This window comes from Salvelinus alpinus, chromosome 31, assembly GCF_045679555.1.
Source record: "Salvelinus alpinus chromosome 31, SLU_Salpinus.1, whole genome shotgun sequence".
NCBI lineage: Eukaryota > Metazoa > Chordata > Actinopteri > Salmoniformes > Salmonidae > Salvelinus > Salvelinus alpinus.
Window position 1 is genome coordinate 32,705,039 of NC_092116.1, and position 13,826 is coordinate 32,718,864.

General features: G+C 45.6%; 1 protein-coding gene across 2 annotated transcripts in view; it reads right to left on the reverse strand.

Annotated features, from left to right (window-relative positions):
* LOC139561241 (serine/threonine-protein kinase 26-like) overlaps window positions 1-13,556 on the reverse strand; it is a 14,909-nt gene extending 1,353 nt beyond the window's left edge. The window contains exons 1-9 of one of the 2 annotated variants that reach the window (XM_071378213.1): window positions 13,358-13,556; window positions 8,903-9,019; window positions 8,707-8,820; window positions 8,440-8,496; window positions 8,073-8,181; window positions 3,180-3,337; window positions 1,482-1,667; window positions 446-591; window positions 231-324 (exon numbers count right to left, since the gene is read on the reverse strand). In XM_071378213.1, coding sequence (XP_071234314.1) covers window positions 231-324; window positions 446-591; window positions 1,482-1,667; window positions 3,180-3,337; window positions 8,073-8,181; window positions 8,440-8,496; window positions 8,707-8,820; window positions 8,903-9,019; window positions 13,358-13,384 — 1,008 coding nt within the window. In that variant the 5' untranslated portion in view covers window positions 13,385-13,556. Of the gene's footprint in view, window positions 1-230; window positions 325-445; window positions 592-1,481; window positions 1,668-3,179; window positions 3,338-8,072; window positions 8,182-8,439; window positions 8,497-8,706; window positions 8,821-8,902; window positions 9,020-12,227; window positions 12,356-13,357 lie in introns of those variants that run through there. The other variant, XM_071378214.1, reaches the window with a different exon arrangement.
* Window positions 13,557-13,826: the final 270 nt, after the last annotated feature.

A 13,826-nucleotide genomic window follows, 5' to 3' on the forward strand; every position in this document is an offset into this window, starting at 1 on the left:
AGAGAGGGGGAGAGAGAGAGAGGGGGAGAGGGGAAGAGAGAGAGAGAGAGAGAGGGAGAGGGGAAGAGAGAGAGAGAGAGGGGGAGAGGGGAAGAGAGAGAGAGAGAGAGAGAGAGAGAGAGAGGGGAAGAGAGAGAGAGAGAGAGAGAGAGAGAGAGAGAGAGGTTAACTAGGGATGTTAACAAGAAAAGTGCAGACGAACCAACACACACACTGACTCCACTGGTTACCTTCCTGCCGTCCTTATCTTTCTTATCTTTCTTCCGTATGGTGGTGAACGACCACTCGGGTTGAGATGGACTGTTCTCCTTGTTACTGGACTCACTGAGGAGAGAGATGAGAGGGTTACACACACACACACACACACACACACACACACACACACACACACACACACACACACACACACACACACACCCCCCCCCCCCCCCCCCCTTAGACCTACCTATCGTCGTCATCGCTAGAGTCGTCATCGCTGTGTTCTTCAGTCTTCCATCTCTTTAACCTGTCAATCAGTTCAGTCAGGAAGGAAGTCTTCTTACAGTTCTTTACTATGAACTTATGTTTCAACAACTCTCTGGCTGAGGGTCTCTGGAGGGAGAGAGGGAGGGAGGGAGGGAGGGGGAGAGGAAGGGAGGGAGAGAGAGGGAGGGAGGGAGAGGAGAGAGAGAGAGAGGGAGGAGAGAGAGAGGGAGGAGAGAGAGAGAGAGAGAGAGGGAGGGAGAGGGAAGAGAGGGAGAGAGGGAGAGGAGAGGGAGAGAGGTAGAGAGAGAGAGAGGAGAGAGGAAGGGAGGGAGAGAGAGGGAGAGAGAGAGAGGAGAGAGAGGGAGAGGGGGGAGAGGGAGAGAGAGGAAAGAGAGGGAGAGGGAGAGAGGAAAGAGAGGGAGAGGGAGAGAGAGGAGAGAGGAAGGGAGGGAGAGAGAGGGAGAGAGAGGAGAGAGAGGAAAGAGAGGGAGAGGGAGGAAAGAGAGGAGAGAGAGGAGAGGGAGAGAGGAGAGGAAGGGAGGGAGAGAGAGGGAGAGAGAGGAGAGAGAGGAGAGAGAGGGAGAAGGAGAGAGAGGAAAGAGAGGAGAGGGAGAGAGGGAGAGAGGAGAGGAAGGGAAGGAGAGAGAGGGAGAGGGAGAGAGAGGAAAGAGAGGGAGAGAGAGGAAAGAGAGGGAGAGAGAGAGAGGAGAGTAGGAATAGAAGAATTGGGTAGAGAAGCAAAATATATTATTTTCTGTTCACACAAATTCAACCAGCAGGTGGCAGCAACAAGCAAGATCTTTCGCCACAGGGTGAATATCAATTGTATTTCCTTGATTCCTAACATCCTTTCACATTATGGAGGAATCTCAGATATTCTCTCTGCAAATGCATTTTGAGAAAGAGACAAGGAGATGAAAGGACAAGAGGAAGGAAGTAAATGATATATATATATACACACACATACACATACATACATATACATACCCATGGCCACACCCTTCCAATGTACTTACGAAGACTGGGTCCTTATTGAGACAGGAGTCTGTGAACTCTCTGAAACTCTTAGAGAAATCTTCCCCGAGGGAGGGGGGACTGCTCTTCGGGATCAGGAAGAGAACTTTCATAGGGTGTATGTCACTGTTCGGAGGCTCTCCTTTAGCCAGCTCTATAGCTGTTATACCTAAAGACCAGATATCAGCCTAGAGGGGGTAGGGGGTAGAGGGTAGAGGGGGAGAGAACAGGAGCCATTTAAAAAGAACAACAACCACAAGGTTCATTGCATATCACTGTTAGGAGGCTCTTCTGATCTGATACCAGATATCATCCTGGAGGAGGAGGCTAAATTACAGACCTATAGATATTCATACACTCCGTTACAGACACTCCGTTACAGACACTCCATTATAGACACACTCCATTACAGACACTCCATTATAGACACACACAGAGGAGGGAAGTCTTTCACTCTCTCCCTGACACTGACTGGCATATGAAGTTGAACCACACCACCCTCCTAGACAGTCAACCACACCACCCTCCCTCCTAGACAGTCAACCACAGCACCCTCCTAGACAGTCAACCACACCACCCTCCTAGACAGTCAACCACACCACCCTCCTAGACAGTCAACCACACCACCCTCCTAGACAGTCAACCACACCACCCTCCTAGACAGTCAACCACACCACCCTCCTAGACAGTCAACCACACCACCCACCTAGACAGTCAACCACACCACCCACCTAGACAGTCAACCACACCACCCACCCTCCTAGACAGTCAACCACACCACCCTCCTAGACAGTCAACCACACCACCCTCCTAGACAGTCAACCACACCACCCTCCTAGACAGTCAACCACAGCACCCTCCTAGACAGTCAACCCCACCACCCTCCTAGACAGTCAACCACACCACCCTCCTAGACAGTCAACCACACCACCCACCTAGACAGTCAACCACCCCACCCTCCTAGACAGTCAACTACACCACCCTCCTCGACAGTCAACCACACCACCCACCTAGACAGTCAACTACACCACCCTCCTCGACAGTCAACCACACCACCCACCTAGACAGTCAACCACACCACCCTCCCTCCTAGACAGTCAACTACACCACCCTCCTCGACAGTCAACCACACCACCCTCCCTCCTAGACAGTCAACCACACCACCCTCCTAGACAGTCAACCACACCACCCTCCCTCCTAGACAGTCAACTACACCACCCTCCTCGACAGTCAACCACACCACCCACCTAGACAGTCAACCACACCACCCTCCCTCCTAGACAGTCAACCACACAACCCTCCTAGACAGTCAACCACACCACCCACCTAGACTGTCAACCACACCACCCTCCTAGACAGTCAACCACACCACCCTCCTAGACAGTCAACCACACCACCCTCCTAGACAGTCAACCACACCACAACTCCTAGACAGTCAACCACACTACCCACCAAGACAGTCAACCACACCACCCTCCTAGACAGTCAACCACACCACACCACCCTCCTAGACAGTCAACCACACCACACCACCCACCTAGACAGTCAACCACACCACCCTCCTAGACAGTCAACCACACCACCCACCCTCCTAGACAGTCAACCACCCACCCTCCTAGACAGTCAACCACACCACAACTCCTCGACACTAAAGCAACCTAACCTAATACACCACGAATGGTGTGTCTCTCTCTCTCTACCTTGTGATCATAAGAAGACTGCTGTATGACTTCGGGTGCCATCCAGAATGGTGTGCCTACAAATGTGTCTCTCTTCATCTGTGTGTCTGTCAGCTGTCCAGCCACTCCGAAGTCTGCTATCTTCACCTCGCCCTGCTCAGAGAGAAGGACGTTGGCAGCTACGGAGAGAGAGGGGAGACATTTCACTTTTGTTGTGTGAGTAAAACTGAACATAAATATAAAAACGCAACATGCAACGATTTAAAATTATTTTACTGAGTTACAGTTCATATAACGAAAATCATTAAATTTAAATAAATTGTTCCCTAATCTATGGATTTCACATGACTAGGAATACAGATATGCGTCTGTTGGTCACAGATACCTTTAATAAAAAGTTAGAGGTGTGGATCAGGAAACCAGTCAGCATCTGGTGTGACCACCATTTGCCTCATGCAGTACAACATATCTCCTTCACATAGAGTTGATCAGGCTGGTGATTGTGGCCTGTGGAATGTTGTCCCACTTCCTCTTCCATGGCTGTGAGAAGTTAGTGGATATTGGCGGGAACTGGGACACGCTGTCATACAAGTCTACCACACGACCCTGCCAAGCCACACTGCTCGCTTAACCCGGAAACCAGCCGCACCAATGTGTCGGAGCAAAAACACTGTCCAACTGGTGACCGAAGTCAGCGTTCATGCTCCCGGACCGCCACAAGGAGTCGCTAGAGCGCGATGGGACAAGGACATCCCGGCCGGTCAAACCCGGACCAGTTGTGCGGCACCGCCTCGTGGGTCTCCCGGTCGCGGCCGGCTGCGTCACAGCCGGGGATCGAACCCGGGTCTGTAGTGACAGCTAGGCACTGCGATGCAAAGCCTTAGACCACTGCGCCACTCGGGAGGCCCCATACTGGCCAACAGTGAAGCTTCCAGTGAGTGTAGCAGGTTAAAACAATATCTACTGGTTAACTACTGGTTTACTGGGCTACTGGTTAACCACTGGTTTACTGAGCTACTGGTTAACCACTGGTTTACTGTGCTACTGGTTAACCACTGGTTTACTGTGCTACTGGTTAACCACTGGTTTACTGAGCTACTGGTTAACCACTGGTTTACTGTGCTACTGGTTAACCACTGGTTTACTGTGCTACTGGTTACCTACTGGTTTACTGTGCTACTGGTTAACCACTGGTTTACTGTGTTACTGGTTAACCACTGGTTTACTGTGCTACTGGTTAACCACTGGTTTACTGTGCTACTGGTTAACCACTGGTTTACTGTGCTACTGGTTAACCACTGGTTTACTGTGCTACTGGTTAACCACTGGTTTACTGTGCTACTGGTTAACCACTGGTTTACTGTGCTACTGGTTAACCACTGGTTTACTGTGCTACTGGTTAACCACTGGTTTACTGAGCTACTGGTTAACCACTGGTTTACTGTGCTACTGGTTAACCACTGGTTTACTGTGCTACTGGTTACCTACTGGTTTACTGTGCTACTGGTTAACCACTGGTTTACTGTGCTACTGGTTACCTACTGTTTTACTGTGCTACTGGTTTACTGTGCTACTGGTTAACCACTGGTTTACTGTGCTACTGGTTTACTGTGCTACTGGTTAACCACTGGTTTACTGTGCTACTGGTTACCTACTGTTTTACTGTGCTACTGGTTAACTACTGGTTTACTGTGCTACTGGTTAACCACTGGTTTACTGTGCTACTGGTTAACCACTGGTTTACTGTGCTACTGGTTAACTACTGGTTTACTGTGCTACTGGTTAACCACTGGTTTACTGTGCTACTGGTTAACCACTGGTTTACTGTGCTACTGGTTAACCACTGGTTTACTGTGCTACTGGTTAACCACTGGTTTACTGTGCTACTGGTTAACCACTGGTTTACTGTGCTACTGGTTAACTACTGGTTTACTGTGCTACTGGTTAACCACTGGTTTACTGTGCTACTGGTTAACCACTGGTTTACTGTGCTACTGGTTAACCACTGGTTTACTGTGCTACTGGTTAACCACTGGTTTACTGTGCTACTGGTTTACTGTGCTACTGGTTACCTACTGTTTTACTGTGCTACTGGTTTACTGTGCTACTGGTTACCTACTGTTTTACTGTGCTACTGGTTTACTGTGCTACTGGTTAACTACTGGTTTACTGTGCTACTGGTTAACCACTGGTTTACTGTGCTACTGGTTAACTACTGGTTTACTGTGCTACTGGTACCTACTGTTTTACTGTGCTACTGGTTAACCACTGGTTTACTGTGCTACTGGTTAACCACTGTTTTACTGTGCTACTGGTTTACTGTGCTACTGGTTACCTACTGGTTTACTGTGCTACTGGTTAACCACTGGTTTACTGTGCTACTGGTTACCTACTGGTTTACTGTGCTACTGGTTACCTACTGGTTTACTGTGCTACTGGTTAACCACTGGTTTTTCTGTGCTACTGGTTACCTACTGGTTACCTACTGGTTTACTGTGCTACTGGTTACCTTCTGGTTTACTGTGCTACTGGTTAACCACTGGTTTACTGTGCTACTGGTTTACTGTGCTACTGGTTACCTACTGGTTTACTGTGCTACTGGTTAACCACTGGTTTACTGTGCTACTGGTTACCTACTGGTTTACTGTGCTACTGGTTAACCACTGGTTTACTGTGCTACTGGTTAACCACTGGTTTACTGTGCTACTGGTTAACCACTGGTTTACTATGCTACTGGTTACCTACTGGTTTACTGTGCTACTAGTTTACTGTGCTACTGGTTAACTACTGGTTTACTGTGCTACTGGTTAACCACTGGTTTACTGTGCTACTGGTTAACCACTGGTTTACTGTGCTACTGGTTACCTACCGGTTTACTGAGCTACTGGTTAACCACTGGTTTACTGTGCTACTGGTTAACTACTGGTTTACTGTGCTACTGGTTACCTACTGGTTTACTGTGCTACTGGTTAACCACTGGTTTACTGTGCTACTGGTTAACCACTGGTTTACTGTGCTACTGGTTAACCACTGGTTTACTGTGCTACTGGTTAACCACTGGTTTACTGTGCTACTGGTTACCTACTGTTTTACTGTGCTACTGGTTTACTGTGCTACTGGTTAACTGTGCTACTGGTTAACTACTGGTTTACTGTGCTAATGGTTAACCACTGGTTTACTGTGCTACTGGTTAACCACTGGTTTACTGTGCTACTGGTTAACCACTGGTTTACTGTGCTACTGGTTAACTACTGGTTTACTGTGCTAATGGTTAACCACTGGTTTACTGTGCTACTGGTTAACCACTGGTTTACTGTGCTAATGGTTAACTACTGGTTTACTGTGCTACTGGTTTACTGTGCTACTGGTTAACTACTGGTTTACTGTGCTACTGGTTAACTACTGGTTTACTGTGCTACTGGTTAACCACTGGTTTACTGTGCTACTGGTTTACTGTGCTACTGGTTACCTACTGGTTTACTGTGCTACTGGTTAACCACTGGTTTACTGTGCTACTGGTTAACTACTGGTTTACTGTGCTACTGGTTTACTGTGCTACTGGTTTACTGTGCTACTGGTTTACTGTGCTACTGGTTAACCACTGGTTTACTGTGCTACTGGTTACCTACCGGTTTACTGAGCTACTGGTTAACCACTGGTTTACTGTGCTACTGGTTAACTACTGGTTTACTGTGCTACTGGTTACCTACTGGTTTACTGTGCTACTGGTTAACCACTGGTTTACTGTGCTACTGGTTAACCACTGGTTTACTGTGCTACTGGTTAACCACTGGTTTACTGTGCTACTGGTTACCTACTGTTTTACTGTGCTACTGGTTTACTGTGCTACTGGTTAACTGTGCTACTGGTTAACTACTGGTTTACTGTGCTAATGGTTAACCACTGGTTTACTGTGCTACTGGTTAACCACTGGTTTACTGTGCTACTGGTTAACCACTGGTTTACTGTGCTACTGGTTAACTACTGGTTTACTGTGCTAATGGTTAACCACTGGTTTACTGTGCTACTGGTTAACCACTGGTTTACTGTGCTAATGGTTAACTACTGGTTTACTGTGCTACTGGTTAACTACTGGTTTACTGTGCTACTGGTTAACTACTGGTTTACTGTGCTACTGGTTAACCACTGGTTTACTGTGCTACTGGTTTACTGTGCTACTGGTTACCTACTGGTTTACTGTGCTACTGGTTAACCACTGGTTTACTGTGCTACTGGTTAACCACTGGTTTACTGTGCTACTGGTTAACTACTGGTTTACTGTGCTACTGGTTTACTGTGCTACTGGTTTACTGTGCTACTGGTTAACTACTGGTTAACTACTGGTTTACTGGTTACCTACTGGTTTACTGTGCTACTGGTTACCTACTGGTTTACTGTGCTACTGGTTACCTACTGGTTTACTGTGCTACTGGTTAACTACTGGTTTACTGGTTACCTACTGGTTTACTGTGCTACTGGTTACCTACTGGTTTACTGTGCTACTGGTTAACCACTAGTTTACTGTGCTACTGGTTAACTACTGGTTTACTGTGCTACTGGTTACCTACTGGTTTACTGTGCTACTGGTTAACCACTGGTTTACTGTGCTACTGGTTAACTACTGGTTCACTGTGCTACTGGTTACCTACTGTTTTACTGTGCTACTGGTTACCTACTGGTTTACTGTGCTACTGGTTAACCACTGGTTTACTGTGCTACTGGTTAACCACTGGTTTACTGTGCTACTGGTTAACCACTGGTTTACTGTGCTACTGGTTAACCACTGGTTTACTGTGCTACTGGTTAAACACTGGTTTACTGGTTAACTACCAGTTTTAGCTCCACACACCCCTGACAACACCACATGTAACTAACTGCCTGTGCGTAAGAGCAACACACACACACTCCTCCTACCTTTGATATCTCTGTGTATCTTCTTCTCTGAGTGGAGGTAGTCCAGACCCTTCAGGATCTCCCTCAGCATGGTGGCAATCTGGCACTCATCAAACGGACCTGCACGCAACTGAACACACACACACACACACTTTCATAAAAGTAACCACTACACACACACACACACACACACACACACACACACACACACACACACACACACACACACACACACACACACACACACACACACACACACACACACACACACACACAGTCTTGTACAGCTAACCTTGTGGCACACACACACACACACACACACACACACACACACACACACACACACACACACACACACACACACACACACACACACACACACACTTACCAGGTCTAGAGCTGAACCCCCTCCTAGATACTCCATGATGATCCATAGTTTACTGCCCTGAGAGACAGACAGAGAGTTAGAGCTGCAGTGTGTGTGTGTGTATGTGTATGTATATGTATATGTATATGTGTGTGTGTGTGTGTGTGTGTGTGTGTGTGTGTGTGTGTGTGTGTGTGTGTGTGTGTGTGTATGTGTGTGTGTGTGTGTGTGTGTGTGTGTGTGTGTGTGTGTGTGTGTGTGTGTGTGTGTGTGTGTTCCTGTCCTCACCTTTAGGTATGACCCATAGTACTTGGTGACATAGGGACTGTCACATTGACTCAGTACAGTGATCTCTTGTTGTATATCTTCAATATCATCCTCGGCCTCTTCCAGATCTATAGTCTTTAAGAAGCAAAATATTTCAGACATAAACAATCAATCAATCAATCAGAAACGCCTATAATGTCTTAGTACTGCTTCTTACCTTAATGGCTACTACGCTCTGGGTGCGATTATCGATGCCTTTGAAGACCTCACCAAATGATCCTTTACCGATTCGCTCCAACTTGGTGAAAAGTTCCTCAGGGTCTACCTGGGAACTCTGGGGAGGGGGGGATGGGGGAGGGGTAAGCGCAAGGGGGGAGTGGTAAGTGAAAGAGGGGAGTGGTAAGCAAAAGGAGGGAGTGGTAAGCAAAAGGGGGGAGTGGTAAGCAAAAGGGGGCGTGGTAAGCAAAAGGGGGGAGTAGTAAGTGAAAGGGGGGAGTGGTAAGCGAAAGGGGGGAGTGGTAAGCAAAATGGGGGGAGTGGTAAGCGAAAGGGGGGAGTGGTAAGCAAAATGGGGGGAGTGGTAAGCAAAATGGGGGGAGTGGTAAGCAAAAGGGGGAAGTGGTAAGCGAAAGGGGGGAGTGGTAAGCGAAAGGAGGGAGTGGTAAGCGAAAGGGGGGAGTGGTAAGCAAAAGGGGGAAGTGGTAAGCAAAAGGGGGGAGTGGTAAGTGAAAGGGGGGAGTGGTAAGTGAAAGGGGGAGGGAGGAGCAGGGAGGGGGAGAGAAAGACCAAGGGGAGAGAGTTTAAACGGATTGTCTTAAAACAACATAATATCTTAAAACAACATAATAAGGTGTGTGTGTGTTCTGTTATATCAGCAAACGAACATTAACAATGAGTAATAAGGAATGAGCCATCCTTCTAGTATAGACAGACTGCAGTGGTGTTATCAACTCTAACCCATCAGACTGTAGTGGTGTTATCAACTCTAACCCATCAGACTGTAGTGGTGTTATCAACTCTAACCCATCAGACTGTAGTTGTGTTATCAACTCTCTCTAACCCATCAGACTGTAGTGGTGTTATCAACTCTAACCCATCAGACTGTAGTTGTGTTATCAACTCTCTCTAACCCATCAGACTGTAGTGGTGTTATCAACTCTAACCCATCAGACTGTAGTGATGTTATCATCTCTAACCCATCAGACTGTAGTGATGTTATCAACTCTAACCCATCAGACTGTAGTGGTGTTATCAACTCTCTCTAACCCATCAGACTGTAGTGATGTTATCAACTCTAACCCATCAGACTGTAGTGATGTTATCATCTCTAACCCATCAGACTGTAGTGATGTTATCAACTCTCTCTAACCCATCAGACTGTAGTGATGTTATCAACTCTAACCCATCAGACTGTAGTGGTGTTATCAACTCTAACCCATCAGACTGTAGTGATGTTATCAACTCTAACCCATCAGACTGTAGTGGTGTTATCAACTCTAACCCATCAGACTGTAGTGATGTTATCAACTCTAACCCATCAGACTGTAGTGATGTTATCAACTCTCTCTAACCCATCAGACTGTAGTGATGTTATCAACTCTAACCCATCAGACTGTAGTGATGTTATCAACTCTAACCCATCAGACTGTAGTGATGTTATCAACTCTAACCCATCAGACTGTAGTGGTGTTATCAACTCTAACCCATCAGACTGTAGTGATGTTATCAACTCTCTCTAACCCATCAGACTGTAGTGATGTTATCAACTCTAACCCATCAGACTGTAGTGATGTTATCAACTCTAACCCATCAGACTGTAGTGGTGTTATCAACTCTAACCCATCAGACTGTAGTGATGTTATCAACTCTCTCTAACCCAGTGGTTCCCAAACTTTTTATATACCCGTATAGGGTTGCAAAGGGTCGGAAATTTTTCGGTAAATTTCCAGAATCTTTCCACGGCAAGTTAAGCAAGTTAATCAAAAAAAAAGTTTAGCTTATAATAGTGGACCTTTTTTGTGGGATACAAAGAAGGCAATTCTAGGTCTTGTGGCATATTTTGGTTAAACTATCCCCAATTCAATGTAATTGCAACCCTCTGCATGCAAAGTGCATTCTTCCATCACATGTGCAGTGCATTCTTCCATCACATGTGCAGTGCATTCTTCCATCACATGCACAGTGCATTCTTCCATCACATGTACAGCTGATTCTCAAGATCTTGCACACTAATGAGATGCTATTGAGCCCACACTACTACACTGTCTGTGCCAAGGACTACATGCTTTCTGGTAAGTTTTGATTACAATACTGGGTGGGCTGAATATATTTTATATGACATACATGATTTTTTTGTTAACTAATAATTAGTAGCCTAGAGCAAAATGTGTGTAAAATCATTTCTAACTTGTTAACAATTTCTGCTGGTTAGTTTTTGCTTCCATGTGGGTTTTAGCTTGCTTGAGCCTGCTAACTAAAAAGTGTTAATTCACCTGTTTCCAAACATGTTTCATTTGAAAACATTTATCTTACAAAGGAGATGTTTAATCTAACTGCTTAACTATTTATCTGTACATGGAATTGTATTTGTTTTCTTACTCATTTTTTTCTAATCTTTACAGGAAATTGCCACGGGCACTATCTGATGTGTGGAGACATTTCACTGTTTCTGTCTCTCTGTCTCTCTCTCTTTCTCTCTCAACAAACTTAGTTTAACTGTATTATCCCATTCAGAAAACCAGAATATAACCTTGTTTTAGTCCACTGTTTATAAACAACGCTATTGTAAAGAAAGACTTTACAGCTTCAAAACGTAAAGTATCAAAAACATTACGAACATTGAATTACGGACTGCAGCTTCCAGCAGGAGCTGTGTTCAGCTCAGCACCTGTAGTGGTCTGACCAAGGCTAAAAATAACCAGCCTCTTTTATACACCTGCTGTAGCCAATGGAGGAGTACGCAAGTCTGCTATGCAAAACAGCCATTGCGACATAAGAGCTACCAATCACATTTCCCTATAAACTCCAGATAGAGAGAGAGAGAGAGAGCTTGGACTTTGCGTTCTCTCTTCATACTTTCTAGTGTCAGGAATAACTTATTTATAATGGGCAGGCGAGGGAAAGTTCAACAGCTTTTATGATGTCATAATCAGAGCCCTTTGTGACATCACAGTCCTAAACACAGATTTGTGTGATGTCATAAAGACAAAACTCTCTAGATTTGGAACAATATGAATGAGGACTCCATTTCAGTAGGAACCAGACATGTTCACCTCCAAATAGCAGAAAATACAGGATCACAGACTGTTACTTGGAGAGAAATTCCAGGAAATATCTCCAATAACTTCCTCATACAATATAACACCTTGTTTTTATGACTGTATGGGTTAAAGGGTGATTCACACTGCTGTTGAGAACTTGGTCAATATTTGTGAGTGAGAGAGAGAGAGAGAGAGACAGAGACAGAGGGAGGATATTGAATTTCATCCCTCTCTCTGTCTAACATAAATTTACATGAATAACAATCAATCACAAATTCCTACCATAAATGTTACGTCCCTTGTGAACAGAATCCCTCTGAATGGCCATGCGTCAGCTCATCTACAGACGGAAGGTCCAGCACTGTGTCTCTACCAAATGCTACACGATTCCCTAGTGCACTACTTCTGAAAAGTGGTGCACTATGTAGGGAATAGGGTGCCATTTTGGAGGACACAGATGGACAGTTGTTTTTAATCTCAGAACACACTGACCCTTAGACCCTAGTTTAGGGTCACCCAGCTGGAGGCAGGAGGAAACGCACACACACACACACACACACACACACACACACACACACACACACACACACACACACACACACACACACACACACACACACACACACACACACACACACACACACACACACACACACACACACACACACACACACACACATCCTATTTGTTTTCAATAAAGAATTGCTCCATCTGCTCCAGAAGTACACGGAAGCACAGAAGTGAACGTTAAGAGTTCTACGATGGTGATGTCATAATGGGACATATAATAGACATTAATACACTAACAAAAGGTGTGTTACGCGGTGACATACTGAGCCTGTCGAACACAACCCTCTCCCCCAGCTGTATAGACAGTCAGACAACGGGATAGAAGCCAAAACAGGTGCGACCCTAATACGTTACATCACACTTACAGTTAGAAAAAGATCATTGCGGTGGCCGGTAGCCTAGTGGTTAGAGCGTTGGACTTGTAACCGAAAGGTTGCAAGATCAAATCCCTGGGCTGACAAGGTAAAAATCTGTCGTTCTGCCCATGAACTGCCTGCTGTTCCTAGGTCGTCAATGAAAATAAGAATTTGTTCTTAACTGACTTGCCTAATTAAATAAATGGTCAAATAAAAAATTGCTATTTATACTGACTTAAACTGTTGATATCTGATAATGGTCCTTACTGATCATTTGGACAGTCAATTTGTATTTCTATTGGCTAATTCAAAAGCTGTTTCCTTGGTCTAGTTCTGGCGATGTCCTCGTCCACCTGTGTGTCTAGTCTACTGTGCTTCTTACTACAAAAGCCCAACAACAGTTCACAAATCAACACACATATATATATATCTCAGAATAAGATCCAACACAAACGGAGAAAACTGTTTGATAGAGTTTGTTCTTACCTGCATTCCTGACACCTGAACCTCCATTCTCCCGTGTTCCTACCTCGACTCCACCAACGGTCTTTTCAGTCTTATTCTTCCTCCTCCTCTCTCCCGTGTAGAGCTCTGAAATCAAACATTAACACGGAACCAAGGTTAAAAACACACGCGGCAGAATGTCCTTCACAACCGGCGTGTTTGTACGTCGTCAACCATTCATGTCACGTTATACTTTTTTTTTTACTCACCCAACACAGCCCCTTCGCGCCCAAAGTAAACTACAAAAAAACGAAACGAAAGTTACAGTTGTATTGTCTTACTCGACTATCCACGTGGGGGGGGGGGGGGGGGGGGGGGTTGACTCGTGAACCGTGAATCCTGCTCCTTGTTGGTTCCAGACAAGTCAGTGTGGTTGTGAATGCCAGCGCTATGACTCGCTTAGTTAGACTCAGTTAGTTTACTGCAAGTAGGATCAGCTAGGTTCAGGGCG